The sequence below is a fragment of the Eubalaena glacialis genome, chromosome 4, assembly GCF_028564815.1.
Source record: "Eubalaena glacialis isolate mEubGla1 chromosome 4, mEubGla1.1.hap2.+ XY, whole genome shotgun sequence".
Classification (NCBI taxonomy): domain Eukaryota; kingdom Metazoa; phylum Chordata; class Mammalia; order Artiodactyla; family Balaenidae; genus Eubalaena; species Eubalaena glacialis.
Genome location: NC_083719.1, coordinates 70,407,324 through 70,428,146, shown reverse-complemented (window position 1 = coordinate 70,428,146; position 20,823 = coordinate 70,407,324). Strand labels below are relative to the sequence as shown.

Genomic DNA, 20,823 nt, shown 5'->3' with positions numbered 1-20,823 from the left:
TTGTATTGCAGAGTTGAAATTTAATGATTTCAACACATCTGTCTTCAATGACAACATAAATCAGAGATGAATTACATCTAATCAGTAGAATGGGTTTAATACATGGCCTATAGGTTGTGGGAACCAATTAATATTTGTAAGCGTATTATCTAGGTTCTAAAGTGAGGGGCATTATAGAAGTTGTATTATAGTAGATTGGGTTCAAGTTAAAAAACAGTTCTAACTTGTATAGTGCCTAGAGGAAGAGGAGAGTAGAAAGACAAAAGACATTTTCAGTTGGCTAATACTTTCATCTTAAAATGTAACTTGGATATTATAAAGAAGAATAAAACACTTAGAAAACAATTAATCGGGGCTTCCCTGGTGGCGCAGTGGTTGAGAATCTGCCTGCCAATGCAGGGGACACGGGTTCGAGCCCTGGTCTGGGAAGATCCCACATGCCGCGGAGCAACTGGGCCCATGAGCCACAACTACTGAGCCTGCGCGTCTGGAGCCTGTGCTCCGCAACAAGAGAGGCCGCGATAGTGAGAGGCCCGCGCACCGCAATGAAGAGTGGCCCCCACTCGCCGCAACTAGAGAAAGCCCTCGCACAGAAACGAAGACCCAACACAGCTAAAAATAAAATAAATAAACAAATAAATTTATAAAAAAAAAAAAAAAGCCAGCTGAGGTCATTAAAAAAAAAAAACAATTAATAAAACTAGTATAGAAAAGACTTACAAAGAGGTTTTTTTTTTTTTTTTTTTTATTCCCCCCTCCCTCTTCCAAAGGCTAACCTCCAAATAAAATTCTAGGCTGAAGTTTTACACTGTCTGCTGCAGACAATTGCCACTTTCCAAGTACGGACTGCCAAGAACACAAAGAGCAAAGTTTAGTCAAAGTTCATTTTCAGGTCATCCGCCCTGGACCCATCAATCTGGAAAACCTCTGGGTAACCTCTTCCAAGTTTGTGGACTGGAGCGGGATCCTTTGCAACCTCATTAGAGCATGCAATAATTAATTTGTCTTAAATAGGAAATTAAACAGTCATGTACAGTGTAGAGAGGAGGTCAGAAAGTGGATCTTGAGGTGCATTCACAACCTCTATTTGGGAGTCCTCCCAGGACTGCAGGGAGGTGGGGCAGACTCAGAAGAGAAATACTTGTATAGGACAAATGTTACAAAACCTCCGTGACAAAAAGCATCCATAATAGGAGAGAAATTTGACCTGAGAACAAATCGCCAGTGTATTTAATGTTGCTCAGGCATGCCTGTCTTTCAGAAGACAGGGTGAGAACTTAGGCAAAGTTGACTTCACAAATTCAGTGTGTATTAACCCAGAAAACTCACCGTTGTCCTTGAACTTACTATGAATTGTATCCTAGACTTGTGTACATGAACTAGAGATTCTGTCATGAGAAAATGGGAGAAAAGGTCTAATGTGGAGTTCTAATGAGTCAATGTTATTTGTGAATTCATGGTGAATCAAACCATTGTCTTCCAAGATAGCATTTTGACATAATTAGAGAAGTTGAATGGATAGCATTAGCAACACACACAGGCAATTTTGAAAAATAGATAAAATGCTATTTATTTCTTAGCAATAGAAGAATGCAAGGTTTTTCCAATTACTGTTTCATCCAAAACCTGTGATATCTGTCTATCTATCTATCTAGAATTTTACTATAATAAATTTCATTAGCTGAAAATTAATTTTTACATAATAAAATAGGAATTAAAAAACCATGACACTATATATTATAAGTGAGGATGTGATCAGATTTATAAAGTCTTTTGGTCTCTTTATATTTTTTGATGAACTTAGTACAATTAAGTCTATAATGGCAAATTACAGAGTTATTAAGTAAAACAGTTTGTCGTGTGTGGTAAAGAATAAAATGTAAATTATGAAATAAAGGTAAATACAGATAGTTGAAAGAGGAATTGTTCAAGGTTACAAGAGCTGGAAAGCAAAAGATTCTGAAAAATTAAAGTGTATTAATCAAGGAAATCTATGGTTACATAGCATCATGAGAAAAAAATCAAATTATCTCCAAGTCCATTGAATATGTTGCCACAGATGTAAAAAAAACACATCTTTGAATATTAAAAATTCTGAGCGTTAAATTACTGTTTGATTTTAGCTCTCTAGTTCTTTCACATCGTGCTCATTTTTAATGCTGACACCTTAATCCCTTAAGTCTATCATTTAAATTTTTTCCCTGAAAATAAGCAATGGTCTTGTGATTTGGGGCTTTTCTTTTTTTTGAAGTATAGCTGACCTATATCGCTATGTTATTTCCAAGTGCATAACATAATGATTCAGTATTTCTATGCATTACAAAATGATCATCATCATAAGTCTAGTTACCATCTGTCACCGTACAAATTTATTACGATATTATTGACTGTTGACTATATTCTCTCATGCTGTACATTTCATCCCCATGACTATTATTTTGTAACTCTGTTTTGTGTTTGTTCATTTGTTTTGTTTTTTAGGTTTCACATGTTAATGAAATCATTTGGTATTTGTCTTTGACTGATTTCACTTAGTATAACACCCTCTAGGTCCATCTATGTTCTTGCAAATGGCAAGATTTCATTATTTTTATGGCTGAGTAATATTCCATTGTGTGTATGTGTCTATACACACACACACACACCACAACTTCTTTATCCATTTGTCTATCGATGGGCACTTAGGTTGCTTTCATATCTTGATTATTGTGAATAACACTACAGTGAACATAGGGGTGCATATATCTTTTCAGATTAGTGTTTTGTTTTCTTTGGAAAAATAGATCTGGGTTTTTTTTTAAACATCAGGTTCACTGAAGAAAAATTTACATAGAGTAAAATTCACTCTTTTAGGTATACAGCCCCATGAATTTTGATAAATATATATAAATATATAACTGTCTTCACAATCAGGATATTGAACATTTCCACCATCCTGTAAAATTCCCTTATGCCTCTTTGAGGGAATCGCTTTTCCCCATCTCATGGCTACCACTGATATGATTATAGTTCTTATAGTTTTGCCTTTCCAGAATATCATATTTTTTTTTGTCCTCTTTCACTTAGCATAATAAAAGCTTTCATTTTGGGGGGTAAATACCTGTAAGTGGGATTCCTGAGTCATGTGGCAAATGTATGTTTAACTTTATAAGACTTTATATTAAACTGCTAATGTATTTCCCAAAGTGGCTTTCCAATTTAACATTCCCACCAGCAATGTTTGAGAGTTCCAATTGATCTGTATCTTTGTCCACACTTGGTAGTCAGTTTTAGAATTTTAGCAATTCTAATATATGCTACTAGTAGCTCATCATGGTTTTAATTTGACTTTACCTAGTGATATGGGTAAATTCATATCATATATATGGGATATGATGTTAAACTTCTCATTATTTTATTTGCCATTTGTATTTCTTCTTTGGTGAAGCCAAAATCTTACCAATTGCTGAACAAGTGCCAGTAGCTGCTCACCTCCAAACTTCTTGTTTAATGAGGAAAATAAAACCTTATTTTGTTGAGCCACTGGTAGTCATATTCTTTGTTGCATGAAGCTGAATAAGCATTCCCAAAGTATACAATCTTCTTTCCAAATTAGGATTTTTATGTTCATATTCCTATATTCTCCCTTTTCGTTAATGGCATCACAATTACCCCATCATCTAAACCAGAAAATTAATCCAGTTTTAATTTTTACTGCTTTCTCATCTCCCAAGGCAACAATTCACATCTCCTGAAGGGAACTACTGCAATAGCCCTTTCACTAGTCTCCATGCCACCAGTTTTCCCTCCATATTGATATTAGCTTTAGCACCTTAAAATACAAATAAGATACTGAACTTCTGATTAAAACCTTTGGTGGTTTATCATTGCCTGTAAGAGAAGATCTGAAGGCCTTAGCATAGCATGCACAGGCTTTCACAACCATTCCCCCACCTATCTTCTCAGCTTGATCATATGCCTCTACCCTTCCCTCCCTTCCCTCCCTCCCTCCCTCCGTCCCTCCCTCCCTCCCTCCCTCCCTCCCTCCCTCATTCACGTGCTGTGCTCCTATGGAACAGAACGGTTCACCCCTCTCTCACAACTCATGATCCTTGATGTGTTTGTTCTGTTGGGAAAGGCCTCTCCCCTTTTTCTCATCTGGACAACCCCTATTCATCTTTCAAGGTCAATGTCATATGTTACTTCTAAAACACACTTCTCAATTCTTCTAATAAGAGTTACACACTTTCTTCCATCTGCTTCCATGAAACTTAATTCCTTCCTTTATTCTTGTACTTTCTCATATTATATTTTTATGTGCTGGTTTCTCCTACAGTATGTTTGAAGTAGGTGATGAGTATGAATGCTACTCTGAGATCTCTGAAACAAGTTCAATGTGATATTAAAAAAATCTGTGATTTAAAAAAAATGTTTACAGAGTGATAGTGACTGTAATATTACCATAGCTTATTTTATGCTTTCATAATTGAAGAGAATACTGAATTTGAGGGGTTAGTGGAAATATTCAAATTCACACCTGCTTTGTTAAGAATCCCTATTATAGAGTGTAAAGAAGGGAATAAGGCAAGGATAGAATCCTTAGGCATTCTAATGTTTAAGAGCTAAGCAGAGGTGATGTAAAGGAGGCTGAGAAGAAGTAGAGAGGTAGAAAGGGAATCAGGAGAGTGATTAATTAGGCCAAGGAGTGGAAGCACCCAAGTTTAAGGAAAGAAGCCAAGAGAAATTAGTATTAAAAAGTCTATAGGGTTTGATCAACAGAAACCTTTGCTTGAATGACTTCTGACTTTTATGGCAGCCATTATCTTTATATAGGTTTGGGAGGAGTAAGTTATTTTTTTCCCTCCGGCTCATCACACCATCAAGTTTGGATTTGTAGAGCTTGGAGACCAAATTCTATAACACAAAAGATAACCTTGAGGCCTTTTCTGGCCATAAAAATACCAGTCTCATAAAATGATTAAAAGTGATAATGTTCAGTCTATAAATTAATCAGGGGAAATGGGGACATAAATTTTAGCAACTTCGTGTCATTATGAGTTTGTGTAAAGGATTTTGTTGGAAGAAATAAAGACTTAAGACCACATGACACATGAACTATGTTTCCAGATAAGGAGATGGCTGAGTGAATGACTCCTTGTTTAATCACCTGTTCTATTTTTTATGATTTAATATATGAATCTCTTTTACATGATTGCATTTTAGATTTGATTGATTTTGGTTTTTAATTGTTAAATATGGAATTGATTAGACTTAGTTTTATGAGAACATAATTGGATGTAAATTAGGCTTTGGTAAAATTTAAATCAAAACTATATTAGGCAAATTCCTTAATCTTTTTTTTTTTTTTTTTTTTGCCTCAGTTTCTTCTTTTGTAAAATTAAAGCCTTGGACTCGATGACCTTGAAGGTCCTTGTGAGGTCTAATAGTTGAAGACTACAGTTTTATGTAGAGGAAATAACTATGTAGTTAATCAAATCATTCATTTTTCAAGTGATTATTTTGGCTTCTGAGAGCTTATGAGAAATCCCTTCATTTATGACTATTTGTATTCATTATCTAGACATTGTCCTCATATAGATGGGGGGCTAGTAATCACATCAGTCCCAATATGGAAAATGTCTTTCTTTCCAGTACCCAAATTTTAAACATGAAGGATGACAGCGGACTTTAAGCAACCAGTGCTGTCTGTCTGACTTACCGATATTGAATTACTGCAAAACCATATTAATTTTTAGAACTGCTTCAAATCTTGAAGAAATTTAATACTGTGGGGCCTACCAGGTTACACAGCCTGTGAAGCCAAGCTGCTTGCCTGCAGCTGGTGCAGTGCTGCAGAGTTGTTTGCTGTCCTTGGTCGCAGTCAAAACTGGCTACGTTCCATGTCACTGAATCAATTGCTCAGAGTTTGGAATATGCTACCTCCAGAACCTGAAGAGGCGTACCTGGTGTCATTCTTCTTTCTTTGTGGTGGGAATGCCAAGATGTAATAATTTGTGTTTTACTTTGGAGGGAATGTTCTGGCATACCCTAGACCACTTGACCCCTTCAAACTTCACTGCTGTGTGAAGTCCCTGAATCTTTAAGGTTTATCCTCCACTCTCTGGAACACATGTGTCTTACCAAGGCCTCCACTTGCCAATTCTTGCTCATCTGGTCTGATTAACATGATGTCATCAATATAGTGGGCCAATGTGACGTTTTGTGAAATGTCCAGATGATCCAGATGGTTCATTTGGACTATATTGTGACCTACCGTGCAGAGTTAACATAGCCTTGTGCAAGATTAAATGTGTATGATTGTACATCTGACATGAATATGAACTACTTCTGATCCTCTTTCCTGATAGGAATAGAAAAGATCACATTTGCTCGATCAATGGCTGCATAGTTTGTACCTGAGGCTATATTAATCTGCTGTAGTAAATATACCACATCTGGCACAGTAGCTGCAATTGGTTAGGTTTGTGGTAGTCAAATGTCATGTACAGGAGCCATCTGGCTTTGTGGAATTCATTATGGATACCATGAATTTAAATGGAAAGTGTTGGTGACCACTACCTCTGCATTCTTTAAGTCTATAAGGGTGGTACTAATCTCTGCCGCTACCACCAGGATGAAATATTTTTATCTGTGAAAGGGAAGTTTCATAGGTTTTCACTGGGCTTTTTCTACTATGATAGATTTTACCCTACATGCCAAGGACCAAATGTGGAGGTTCTACAGACCACCAAATATTTCCATTCCAATTATACCTCTGGAGACCCAGGGAATGACCACTATGGACCTAGTGGACCTACTGTAAGCCAAACTTGGGTCAGGACTTTACTTAATATCTGGCTCCCATACATCTCCACTCCAACAGGGGCCATGATGACTCTTTGGGCCTCTGGTTAGCAATGTTAATTTGGACCTGTGCCTAACTGTCCTCAAAAAGTATGAGTGTTCCTCTTTTCCAACTTTATGATAATCTGAGTAAATGGCTATAGGTCCTTTTAATCAGGGACTACCATATATGCTTGCTGTTCTGTTGCAAGGTTATTTCTCCTAGGGACCCAGCAACTCTTTTAGTCATTGGATTTTAGGTCTAAGGCTGGCTCAGGTCTACAAACTGGGCTTTTTACTAGGGCAGCTGTCCTAAGCCTCTTGATTATCCATCCTTGACTTCTTTTTGTTGTATATATTAAGAAATATATCAGTACTTGTTGGCTGCCCATGACTTTGCCTTAGGAATGCCATGTCCTTTGAACATCTCCATAGCTCCTTGTGAGTAATTACCCACTCATAATGATAATATCCCCCAACTTGCTTCTGATTGTTCAGCATCATCACCACTTGGCCTCTATTATCATCCCTGCTGGCCTCTATCATCTCTGTCACTTTCAGAGAGAGAAGTGCTATAGTAGCATCTCTTACCTTAGCCCTGGCCTGCAGACAACAGCCACCACTGATCTTCTCAATGATTCTAGTGCCCCTCTAACCAGCTCGTTTCTTACCATGTTCTCTAAGCTGTCCCTAGGAGGTGGTGGGTTCTCCAGCCTTGGGTTTTCTCTCCACTCCAGAATCCCCATTTCCCTGAATCTGTTGATCCTTTCTTTCACATCTGCCATGGCAATCGCGGCATTTCTACTTCACTTAGTGTGGATTACAGCCTTTTTAGAATCCAAGAGCCATCTAGGAGTATGTTTGCACTGTTACCTGGGTGCTTGCCAGGGTGTTAAATCCTGTATCATATGAGGATGCTTCCAAATCAACAAACTCTCCTTTGTGAAAACTTATGCTCTACACCCTTTTGATCCTGCACCGTCAGGATCTAATCCCACTCTCCTGGCTCCCACTGGTTTTTTGGCCCTGCAACTCCTTTAGCATATATATCCTTTTCTCTCTCAATAGGCCCAGAACTTTCTTGGCCAGGTTATGTCATGACTTGACCCTGACAATTGGTTTGGTAGCCAGAGAAGAAAGTCGGGGTAGATCTTGAGAAGAGCATATGTTGTCTTTCAAAGCAGAGTCTCTGCATCATGTGTAAGGAAGGGTGGACACTAGCCTTTAACACAAACGAATGGGCCACTGTGCAGGTCTGGAGGGTTCAGCAAAACCTAAGGATTTAAAATTGAGTGCCTAAATCTTCCCATCCTGTGTTTCATGGTCCTATTCCTTTCTCATCAAGGTCCTGACCTTGGAATGGCAGACTTGTTTGGGCTGAAAATTCAACATTTTCTGGACATATACTACTTCACGATTACTGGGTCCAATAGTTAGCATTTCCTGCCCTTTGGCAGCAAAGATTAGAGCCCCTTTTATATGCTTCCAAGAAGGCCCTCTTGCCTTCACACTTTTCCTTAAATTAACAGTTAATTATCCTTACCTTTTCATTATAACCTCTACTACTAAAGCCTCCAGGCTTCTAAAATACCTGAGATATTGCCCACACCAATGCATTCCCTTCTACCAGTTTGTCATTGGTGAAAGTTATAACATTGGAACAGTTACAGCATGCTAGGAGACATCAGGAATCTACTTTGCCCCGGTGACAGGGTTCTTATTGCCAGTTGGCCAAAGGATGATCCAACTCAAACATTTTATCTTAGAGTCTGCTTCCTGGGATTATTCATGGTACTAACTCTCTTAGATCAAATTCCCTGGAAAAAAGACTCAACAGAGATATGTGTTCAGGAAGTTGACTGGATCCAAGTGTTCTTGGATACAGGATATGTAAAGAGGTGTAAAGGAAGCAGGATTGGGCAAAAGGAGAGATTGATTTGTGATGAGTTGGGTTGGCCAAGAAGTGCGTTCGGGTTTTTCTGTAAGATGTTATGGAACGAACTTCTTGGCCAACCCAATAGTTGCAAGAAAGGCCTCAGCTGATTATGTGGGGAGCTCTGGAGCTGGGATGGTCATTCAGAGCTGTCCTAATTTGAGGCAGCAAGGCCAAGATTTTAACCAGATGCCAAATTAAGAGTATCTTTTAAAAAAATTTATTTATTTATTTATTTATTTAGTTGCACTGGGTCTTAGTTGCAGCGCATGGGCTCCTTAGTTGTGGCACGTGGGCTCCTTAGTTGCAGCTTGTGGGCTCCTTAGTTGTGGCATGTGAACTCTTAGTTGTGGCATGCATGTGGGATCTAGTTCCCTGAGGAGGGATCGAACCCGGGCCCCCTGCTTTGGGAGCGCAGAGTCTTATTCACTGCGCCACCAGGGAAGTATCTTTAAAGATGAAGTGATATTTGAGCAGGTGGCTTTCTTCTATCAAAGGCAATTTCCAGGAGAAAACTTAATTGCAAACAGTCAGTAGCCAACATCCTGGCTGATAGGGGTATAGATGTCACGGTCCTGGAGGGGGATCTTGGCAGCACACCACAGCATTCACTACAGATGTCATCAGAAGTGGTGCTTTAGCATTCTTGAAATTTTTCTCTGATTTGTGTCATTTTGTTTTAGTACTATTCTTAAAATTGAGTGTCCTCATTTGTAAAAATAAAGCTTCGTCAAAAAAACCAAAGCACATAAGCTTTCCAATTTCTAATTTCTAATCATTTCTGTTTCTCTAATATTTAAATTAAGTTTTCTCAAGATTTGAGGTAATTAGAGAAATTTATTTGATTTTGGAGTACTTTAAAAGAAGTCAGCAGAAAAGTCAGTGTCAGAAAACACTGGTTGCTTAGAGCCTACTATACTTCTTGTTTAAAATTAAAAATGCTCTGGTAGGCTGCCCAGATTCCTCCCAAGGGAGATGCCTCCCACCCCAAACCAGGACCAAGGCATATGTTGTCCCAACTGTTGAGAATTTTGGTTGCCATAGCTCAGAGATGAATTCTTTCTACAGGAATTGCCCTTGGCCAAAGGAAGCCACTTTGCCTATGGTTGTGCCCTATCCCCAATTCCATGGCACCCCTCATCCCATGACTGGGTCATGTGGGGGACAGAGGCTTAGTCCCCTTGCCTCAGTTCAGGACAACTTTGAAAGACCATTGCAGCTAGAGTTCACCATAGGAAAAGCTAAGGCCTCTGCTGCAGTTGCCTTTTACTTTAACACTTCCCTCTGTTCAATTCTTCTTTCCCCTTTCCCTTATTGTAATGTGCCTGAAAGCATTCCCCAATACATTTTCTGCAGGCAAATATCCATCTCAAATCTGTTTCCTGAGAACCCAACCTAAGAAAACATCCTTTTTGTAACTTGATTATGAGAGAAAGGGAAATAAATCCTCCAAATAATGATGATAAAACAGTAGATACATAATGTATTGTGTTCTAAAATTTAATCTTCTAAGATAGAAGGTATATTTCCTATTAAGCATGTCAACACGAAAATATATTTCAGTTGATTATTCTGACTAAATTTTTAGTGCCTGTTATCCAATTGTAATTTGTTACTGATAATCAGAAAATTTCAATTCTTTCTTCTTCTTTTCCTCTTTACACATGGCTATAGACCTTTCACTAAAATGAGTTTTGTCAGAAGGTTGGGAAAAGGCATTGCAAAGATTTTGAGGGAAATATACCACTGCCATCCCTAAGAAACAAGACAGAAATAAAAAATAAAAACAGTGTTCTCAGAAACAAAATTAGAGTCACGTTGGCAAAGAAACTTAATGTCTCTGAGCATCACTTGTCCTTTCGATGAAGATGACAAAGATGATTCTGTCTGGTTTTTAGACCACGATTATTTGGAAAACATATATGGAATGTTTAAGAAGGTCAATGCCAGAGAAAGAATAGTTGGGTGGTACCACACAGGCCCTAAACTACACAAGAATGACATCGCCATCAATGAACTCATGAAAAGATACTGCCCTAACTCAGTATTGGTCATCATTGACGTGAAACCAAAGGACTTGGGACTGCCCACAGAAGCATATATTTCGGTGGAAGAAGTTCACGATGATGGAACTCCAACCTCAAAAACATTTGAGCACGTAACCAGTGAAATTGGAGCAGAAGAAGCTGAGGAAGTCGGAGTTGAACACTTGTTATGGGACATCAAAGACACTACAGTGGGCACTCTTTCCCAGCAGATCACAAACCAGGTCCATGGTTTGAAGGGACTCAACTCCAAGCTTCTGGATATCAGGAGCTACCTGCAGAAAGTGGCCACAGGCAAGCTGCCCATCAACCATCAGATCATCTACCAGATGCAGGATGTCTTCAACCTGCTGCCAGATGTCAGCCTGCAGGAGTTTGTCAAGGCCTTTTACCTAAAGACCAATGACCAGATGGTGGTGGTGTATTTGGCCTCGCTGATCCATTCTGTGGTCGCCTTGCACAACCTCATCAACAACAAGATCGCCAACTGGGATGCAGAGAAGAAAGAAGGGCAGGAAAAAGAAGACGGCAAAAAGGATAGAAAAGATAACAAAGAGAAAGAGAAAGATAAGGAAAAGAGTGATGTAAAGAAAGAAGAGAAACAGGAAAAAAAAGTAGCTTTTTAATTTGTAAATTAAAATCTTATTAAAAAAAAACAGGGACTGTGTTTACACCTTTAGCATAAACTTTGGTTTAATGCTCATTCAGTCTAGACTCCACTTCAAAGCACTTTGAGACCACATTACAGACTTCTGTTGCAGGCAACTTGGCTAAGTAGATAGATGTTCATAGAACACTTCTTAGGGAAGGACATTTAAAGTACTGGATAAAACATAAAAAACATATTTTCAAATGCATGGCTAATTTATGAAGGAAAATATTTGGAGACCAAAATGAGAAAGCATGTGTCTAGAGATATAAGCAAGCACAGTACTGGGCATGTGCTGGGTGGGGTTGGGTATGTTATCTGCATTGCCCAGTGGCCTACGTGGGTTCGTTCAGGCTGCACATGTGTAAAAAAGGCAACAAACCTGCAGGCCTGCATCGGTAGCAAGACTACATCAGAGACCCTGCACAGAGTCTGCTCTACTGGCAGAAGCCACTAGGGCAAGCTCTTCTCAGCTTGCTCAGGCATGACTCTGACCCAGTCCACTGTACCTGCTGCCCGCAGAGGATGTGTATTCAGATCTCTGAATGTCACTAAGTGAGGGGCAACTGCCTTCCACCCTTCCCCCTAAGATCTCCCCTCACCATATGCAAAAATCAATTCCAGACAGCTGGAGCGTTTCATTATGAAAGGCAGGACTTAGATACTTTTAGAAGTAAATAGGTCAACTCTGCATAGGAATGGATTCTTAATCAATACATCAAAATAATAAAACATGAAGAAACAGTGATAAATATCATATTAATTTATCACAAGATCCCCCCCCCCCCGCAAATAACCAATAAAGGATAGTGTCCAGAACATGAAAACATCAAACCAATATGAAAAGACAATCTATTGGAGAAAAAGGTAAAAGACATTAACAGACATTTCACAGATGAGGAAAAATAAGCAGCCAATAAACTTATGAAAAGGTGTTCAACTTTATTAGTAATCAGGGATATGCCAACTTAAACCATAATGAAATACATTTTACACCCATTATATTGGTAAAATTTAAAGGTATTGTAATATCAAGTTTTGGTGAAGATGTGATAAACTGCACAGTCACTTTAGAAAACACCTTGGCATAATCTAATGACGTTGAGCTACTTCATACACTTCTACAACCTATCAATTTTGAATATATAATTTATAATATTTTATAAGTCCTGGTGTGCTTGGATCAGTCTGATTTATATCACTTTTCCTAGGGTCATTTTTAATAACATCTCTTTGCTCCCCCCAAATTTTTTTAGTTTGATGATAAAATTTATGGTTATTCTATCATCATCCTTAAAAATATATATAATGATATAAAAATATGTGATCTACTTAATGAATGCCTATTATTGGGATTAGGTTTTGGCAATTTCTTTTATTCTTGATACCATCTTTTTTTCCTTTTAAAAGTGTGCAGGCACTACAAGGCAATTAAATTCAACTTTAAGATTGGGTATACCATCGGTAGAGTACACATGGTCCTCCCGTGGGGTCTGCTTAAGTCAGGATGACAGTTAGGAACCCCTGATAACAGTAGTACCTGATCACTAACACAGGGGAGCAGCTGACCCAACCATTCTGTTTCTTATTCATCTCTTGGTGATCACATAAATCTTTTTCTGTTTTTCTCAACATCCTGAAACAATTTTTTTTCCTTGAGAGACAAATTTTTTCCAGATTTCCTTAGAAATATTTTCAAAGAGAATTACCCTAGAGATCACTATCTCAACCTCTAAATCATTTAAAAACACACTTCAGAATCTCCTGAAATTTTTCTACCTATTTCCTTACAAAAGTAATCCCGTTTTTCATGAAATAAAGCATTCTTGAAACAAGTGAACAAAAAACTGTAGTAATCTTGTTACTTCTTATTATGTCTTTACATATTTTTAGTGTTGCAATGTTGTTCCTATATTTTTCACTATGAATGCACGTTTTTCAACCATCACCTGTATAGATTCTGCTCAAATATAACCTAGAGTTATATGAAGAAATGCATTCTGAGTTAGTAAATTGCGGATTGACAATAATTCTAAATAGTACCACCTTATAGTATTTTAGGGTGATGGCAACCAACCTGTCTTAATAATTCATAATGTGTTCAGCTCATCCAAGTAAACCTCATTTTAGCGTGATGATGTTTTACCTTTAGTAAACTCCTTCCGTGGCATCTTCCATCTTTCCATCCTCAAATACTTATTAAGCCTGCAATTTGCTAATAATAGAAAGATACAACATGTGCTAATGATATAAATGCAGTGTTTCTCAAAGTGCTTGATATGCTCTATTATGCGTTATCTGTCTTTTAGAAATCACATAATTTTCTCATGTCCTAAGACATTTTAGAAAATAGAAATGGTGGCTTTGGCTATATGACAGCAGTAGAATTGTACAGCATACAAACTATGTCAGTATATATTATCCTAGCAGTTTTTTTTTTTAACATCTTTATTGGAGTATAATTGCTTTACAATGGTGTGTTAGTTTCTGCTTTATAACAAAGTGAATCAGTTATACATATACATATGTCCCCATATCTCTTCCCTCTTGCATCTCCCTCCGTCCCACCCTCCCTATCCCACCCCTCTAGGTGGTCACAAAGAACCGAGCTGATCTCCCTGTGCTATGCAGCTTCTTCCCACTAGCTATCTATTTTATGTTTGGTAGTGTATGTATGTCCATGCCACTGTCTCACTTTGTCCCAGCTTACCATTCCCCCTCCCCATATCCTCAAGTCCATTCTCTAGTAGGTCTGCATCTTTATTCCCGTCTTGCCCCTGGGTTCTTCTGACTTTTTTTTTTTTTTTTTTAGATTCCATATATATGTGTTAGCATATGGTATTTGTTTCTCTCTTTCTGACTTCACTCTGTATGACAGTCTCTAGGTCCATCCATCTCACTACAGATAACTCAGTTTCATTCATTTTATGGCTGAGTAATATTCCATTGTATATATGTGCCACATCTTCTTTATCCATTCATCTGTTGATGGACACTTAGGTTGCTTCCATGTCCTGGCTATTGTAAATAGAGCTGCAATGAACATTTCGGTACATGACTCTTTTTGAATTCTGGTTTTCTCAGGGTATATGCCCAGTAGTGGGATTGCTGGGTCATATGGTAGTTCAACTTTTAGTTTTTTAAGGAACCTCCATAGTGTTCTCCATAGTGGCTGTATCAATTTACATTCCCGCCAACAGTGCAAGAGGGTTCCCTTTTCTGCACACCCTCTGCAGCATTTATTGTTTGTAGATTTTTTGATGATGGCCATTCTGACTGGTGTGAGATGGTATCTTATTGTAGTTTTGATTTGCATTTCTCTAATGATTAATGATGTTGAGCATTCTTTCATTTGTCTGTTGGCAATCTGTATATCTTCTTTAGAGAAATGTCTATTTAGGTCTTCTGCCCATTTTTGGATTGGGTTGTTTGTTTTTTTAATGTTGAGCTGCATGAGCTGCTTATAAATTTTGGAGATTAATCCTTTGTCAGTTGCTTCATTTGCAAATATTTTCTCCCATTCTGAGGGTTGTCTTTTGGTCTTGTTTATGGTTTCCTTTGCTGTGCAAAAGCTTTTAAGTTTCATTAGGTCCAATTTGTTTATTTGTGTTTTTATTTCCATTTCTCTAGGAGGTGGGTCAAAAAGGATCTTGCTGTGATTTATGTCATAGAGTGTTCTGCCTATGTTTTCCTCTAAGAGTTTGATGGTGTCTGGCCTTACACTTAGGTCTTTAATCCATTTTGAGTTTATTTTTGTGTATGGTGTCAGGGAGTGTTCTAATTTCATTCTTTTACATGTAGCTGTCCAGTTTTCCCAGCACCACTTACTGAAGAGGCTGTCTTTTCTCCATTGTATATTCTTGCCTCCTTTATCAAAGATAAGGTGACCATATGTGCATGGGTTTATCTCTGGGCTTTCTATCCTGTTCCATTGATCTATATTTCTGTTTTTGTGCCAGTACCATACTGTCTTGATTACTGTAGCTTTGTAGTATTGTCTTAAGTCAGGGAGCCTGATTCCTCCAGCTCCATTTTTCGTTCTCAAGATTGCTTTGGCTATTCGGGGTCTTTTGTGTTTTCATACAAATTGTGAAATTTTTTGTTCTAGTTCTGTGAAAAATGCCAGTGGTAGTTTGATAGGGATTGCATTGAATCTGTAGATTGCTTTGGGTAGTAGAGTCATTTTCACAATGTTGATTCTTCCAATCCAAGAACATGGTATATCTCTCCATCTATTTGTATCATCTTTAATTTCTTTCATCAGTGTCTTATAATTTTCTGCATACAGGTCTTTTGTTTCCTTAGGTAGGTTTATTCCTAGATATTTTATTCTTTTTGTTGCAATGGTAAATTGGAGTGTTTTCTTAATTTCACTTTCAGATTTTTCATCATTAGTGTATAGGAATGCAAGAGATTTCTGTGCATTAATTTTGTATCCTGCTACTTTACCAGATTCATTGATTAGCTCTAGTAATTTTCTGGTAGCATCTTTAGGATTCTCTATGTATAGTATCATGTCATCTGCAAACAGTGACAGCTTTACTTCTTCTTTTCCGATTTGGATTCCTTTTATTTCTTTTTCTTCTCTGATTGCTGTGGCTAACACTTCCAAAACTATGTTGAATAATAGTGGTGAGAGTGGGCAACCTTGTCTCGTTCCTGATCTTAGTGGAAATGGTTTCAGTTTTTCACCATTGAGGACAATGTTGGCTGTGGGTTTGTCATATATGGCCTTTATTATGTTGAGGAAAGTTCCCTCTATGCCTACTTTCTGGAGGGTTTTTATCATAAATGGGTGTTGAATTTTGTTGAAAGCTTTCTCTGCATCTATTGAGATGATCATATGGTTTTTCTCCTTCAATTTGTTAATATGGTGTATCACATTGATTGATTTGCGTATATTGAAGAATCCTTGCATTCCTGGGATAAACCCCACTTGATCATAGTGTATGATCCTTTTAATGTGCTGTTGGATTCTGTTTGTTAGTATTTTGTTGAGGATTTTTGCATCTATGTTCATCAGTGATATTGGCCTGTAGTTTTCTTTCTTTGTGACATCTTTGTCTGGTTTTGGCATCAGAGTGATGGTGGCCTCGTAGCATGAGTATGGGAGTGTTCCTCCCTCTGCTATATTTTGGAAGAGTTTGAGAAGGATAGGTGTTAGCTCTTCTCTAAATGTTTGATAGAATTCGCCTGAAGCCATCTGGTCCTGGGCTTTTGTTTGTTGGAAGATTTTTAATCACAGTTTCAATTTCAGTGCTTGTGATTGGTCTGTTCATATTTTCTATTTCTTCCTGGTTCAGTCTCGGAAGGTTGTGCATTTCTAAGAATTTTTCCATTTCTTCCAGGTTGTCCATTTTATTGGTATATAGTTGCTTGTAGTAATTGCTCATGATCCTTTGTATTTCTGCAGTGTCAGTTGTTACTTCTCCTTTTTCATTTCTAATTCTCTTGATTTGAGTCTTCTTTTTTTTTCTTGATAAGTGTGGCTAATGGTTTATCAATTTTGTTTATCTTCTCAAAGAACCAGCTTTTAGTTTTATTGATCTTTGCTATCATTTCCTTCATTGCTTTTTCATTTATTTCTGATCTGATCTTTATGATTTCTTTCCTTCTGCTAACTTTGGGGTTTTTTGTTCTTCTTTATCTAATTGCTTTAGGTGTAAGGTTAGGTTGTTTATTTGAGATGTTTCTTGTTTCTTAAGGTAGGCTTGTATAGCTATAAACTTCCCTCTTAGAACTGCTTTTGCTGCATCCCATAGGTTTTGGGTCGTTGTGTTTTCATTGTCATTTGTTTCTAGGTATTTTTTGATTTCCTCTTTGATTTCTTCAGTGATCTCTTGGTTATTAAGTAGTGTGTTGTTTAGCCTCCATGTGTTTGTATTTCTTACAGATTTTTTCCTGTAATTGATATCTAGTCTCATAGCGTTGTGGTCGGAAAAGATACTTGATACGATTTCAATTTTCTTAAATTTACCAAGGCTTGATTTGTGACCCAAGATATGATCTATCCTGGAGAATGTTCCATGAGCACTTGAGAAGAATGTGTATTCTGTTGTTTTTGGGTGGAATGTCCTATAAATATCAATTAAGTCCATTTGTTTAATGTACCATTTAAAGCTTGTGTTTCCTTATTTATTTTCATTTTGGATGATCTGTCCATTGGTGAAAGTGGGGTGTTAGTCCCCTACTATGATTGTGTTACTGTCGATTTCTCCTTTTATGGCTGTTAGTATTTGCCTTATGTATTGAGGTGCTCCTATTTTGGGTGCATAAATATTTACAATTGTTATATCTTCTTCTTGGATTGATCCCTTCATCATTATGTAGTGTCGTCTTTGTCTCTTGTAATAGTCTTTGTTTTAAAGTATTTTTTCTGATATGAGAATTGCTACTCCAGCTTTCTTTTGATTTCCATTTGCATGGAATATCTTTTTCCATCTCCTCACTTTCAGTCTGTATGTGTCCCTAGATCTGAAGTGGGTCTCTTGTAGACAGCATATATATGGGTCTTGTTTTTGTATCTATTCAGCCAGTCTATATCTTTTGGTTTGAGCATTTAATCCATTTACATTTAAGGTAGTTATTGATATGTATGTTCCTATTCCCATTTTCTTAATTGTTTTGGGTTTATTATTGTAGGTCTTTTCCTTCTCTTGTGTTTCCTGCCTAGAGAAGTTCCTTTAGCATTTGTTGTAAAGCTGGTTTGGTGGTGTTGAATTCTCTTAGCTTTTGCTTGTCTGTAAAGCTTTTAATTTCTCCGTCAAATTTGAATGAGATCCTTGCTGGGTAGAGTAATCTTGGTTGTAGGTTTTTCTCTTTCATCACTTTAAATATGGCCTGCCACTCTCTTCTGGCATGCAGAGTTTCTGCTGAAAGATCAGCTATTAACCTTTTGGGGATTCCCTTATGTGTTACTTGTTGTTTTTCCCTTGCTGCTTTTAATATTTGTTCTTTGTATTTAATTTTTGATAGTTTAATATGTGTCTTAGCGTTATTCTCCTTGGATTTATCCTGTATGGACTTTCTGTGCTTCCTGGACTTGATTAACTCTTTCCTTTCCCATATTAGGGAAGTTTTCAACTATAATCTCTTCAAATATTTTCTCAGTCCCTTTCTTTTTCTCTTCTTCTTCTGGGACCCCTATAATTTGAATGTTGGTGCCTTTAATGTTGTCCCAGAGGTCTCTGAGACTGTCCTCAATTCTTTTCATTCTTTTTTCTTTATTCTGCCCTGCAGTAGTTATTTCCACTATTTTATCTTCCAGGTCACTTATCCGTTCTTCTGCCTCAGTTATTCTGCTATTGATCCCTTCTAGAGAATTTTTTATTTCATTTCTTGTGTTGTTCATCTCTGTTTGTTTGCTCTTTAGTTCTTCTAGGTCCTTGTTAAACGTTTCTTGTATTTTCTCCATTCTATTTCCAAGATTTTGGATCATCTTTACTATCATTATTCTGAATTCTTTTTCAGGTAGACTGCCTATTTCCTCTTCATTTGTTAGGTCTGGTGGGTTTTTGCCTTGGTCCTTCATCTGCTGTGTGTTTCTCTGTCTTCTTATTTTGCTTAACTTACTGTGTTTGGGGTCTCCTTTTCACAGGCTGCAGGTTCGTAGTTCCCATAGTTTTTGGTGTCTGTCCCCAGTGGCTAAGGTTGGTTCAGTGGGTTGTGTAGGCTTCCTGGTGGAAGGGACTAGTGCCTGTGTTCTGGTGGATGAGGCTGCATCTTGTCTTTCTGGTGGGCAGGTCCACATCTGGTGGTGTGTTTTGGGGTGTCTGTGGCCTTATTATGATTTTAGGCAGCCTCTGTGCTAATGCATGTGGTTGTCTTCCTGTCTTGCTAGTTGTTTGGCATAGGGTGTCCTGCACTGTAGCTTGCTGGTCGTTGAGTGGAGGTGGGTCTTGGCGTTGAAATGGAGATCTCCGGGAGATTTTCGCCATTTGATATTACATGGAGCTGGGAGGTCTTTTGTGGACCAGTGTCCTGGACTTGGCTCTCCCACCTCAGAGGCACAGCCCTGACGCCTGGCTGGAGCACTAAGAGCCTGTCCTCCACACGGCTCAGAATAAAAGGGAGAAAAAAAAGAAAGAACGAAGAAGATAAAATAAAATAAAATAAAGTTATTAAAATAAAATATAATTATTAAGAAAAAAATTTTTTTAAAGTAATAAAAAAAAATGGACAGACAGAACCCTAGGACAAGTGGTAAAAGCGAAGCTATACAGACAAAATCACACACAGAAGCATACACATACACACTCACAAAAGGAGAAAAAGGGAAAAAATATATATATATCATTGCTCCCAAAGTCCACCTCCTCAATTTGGGATGAATCGATGTCTATTCAGGTATTCCACAGATGCAGGTACATCAAGTTGACTGTGGAGATTTAATCCGCTGCTCCTGAGGCTGCTGGGAGAGATTTCCCTTTCTCTTCTTTGTTCGCACAGCTCCCGGGGTTCATCTTTGGATTTGGACTCGCCTCTGCGTGTAGGTCACCTGAGGGCATGTGTTCTTCGCTCAGACAGGACGGGGTTAAGGAGCAGCTGCTTTGGGGGCTCTGGCTCACTCAGGCTGGGGGGAGGGAGGGGTACGGAGTTCGGGGCGAGCCTGCGGCGGCAGAAGCCAGCGTGACGTTGCACCAGCCTGAGGCGCGCTGTGCGTTCTCCCGGGGAAGTTGTCCCTGGATCACGGGACCCTGGCAGTGGCGGGCTGCACAGGTTCCCGGGAGGGGCGGTGTGGAGAGTGACCTGTGCTCGCACACAGGCTTCTTGGTGGCGGCAGCAGCAGCCTTAGCGTCTCATGCCCGTCTCTGGGGTCCGCGCTGATAGCCGTGGCTCGTGCCCATCTCTGGAGCTCCTTTAAGCGGCGCTCTTAATCCCCTCTCCTCGCGCACCAGGAAACAAAGAGGCAAGAAAAAGTCTCTTTTCTCTTTGGCAACTCCAGACTTTTTCCCGGACTCCCTCCCGGCTAGCTGTGCTGCACTAGCCCCCTTCAGGCTGTGTTCACGCAGCCAGTCCCAGTCCTCTCCCTGGGGTCTGACCTCCGAAGCCCGAGCCTCAGCTCCCAGCCCCCGCCCGCCCCGGAGGGTGAGCAGACAAGCCTCTCGGGCTGGTGAGTGCTGCTCGGCGCCGATCCTCTGTGCGGGAATCTCTCCGCTTCGCCCTCCGCACCCCTGTGGCTGCGCTCTCTTCCGTGGCTCCGAAGCTTCCCCCCTCTGCCACCCACAGTCTCCACCCGCGAAGGGGCTTCCTAGTGTGTGGAAACCTTTCCTCCTTCACAGCTCCCTCCCACTGGTGCAGGTCCCGTCCCTATTCTTTTGTCTCTGTTTTTTCTTTTTTCTTTTGCCCTACCCCAGTACGTGGGGAGTTTCTTG

The 20,823-nt window shown here is 38.9% G+C and overlaps 1 protein-coding gene across 1 annotated transcript; it reads left to right on the top strand.

Moving 5' to 3' along the window:
* Nucleotides 1–10,589: 10,589 nt before the first annotated feature.
* On the top strand, nucleotides 10,590–11,408 carry LOC133090536 (26S proteasome non-ATPase regulatory subunit 7-like; the record flags this gene model as incomplete). Its single annotated transcript, XM_061188955.1, has 1 exon — nucleotides 10,590–11,408. A coding segment is annotated over exon 1 (819 nt), but the record flags the coding sequence as incomplete, so codon positions are not given.
* Nucleotides 11,409–20,823: the final 9,415 nt, after the last annotated feature.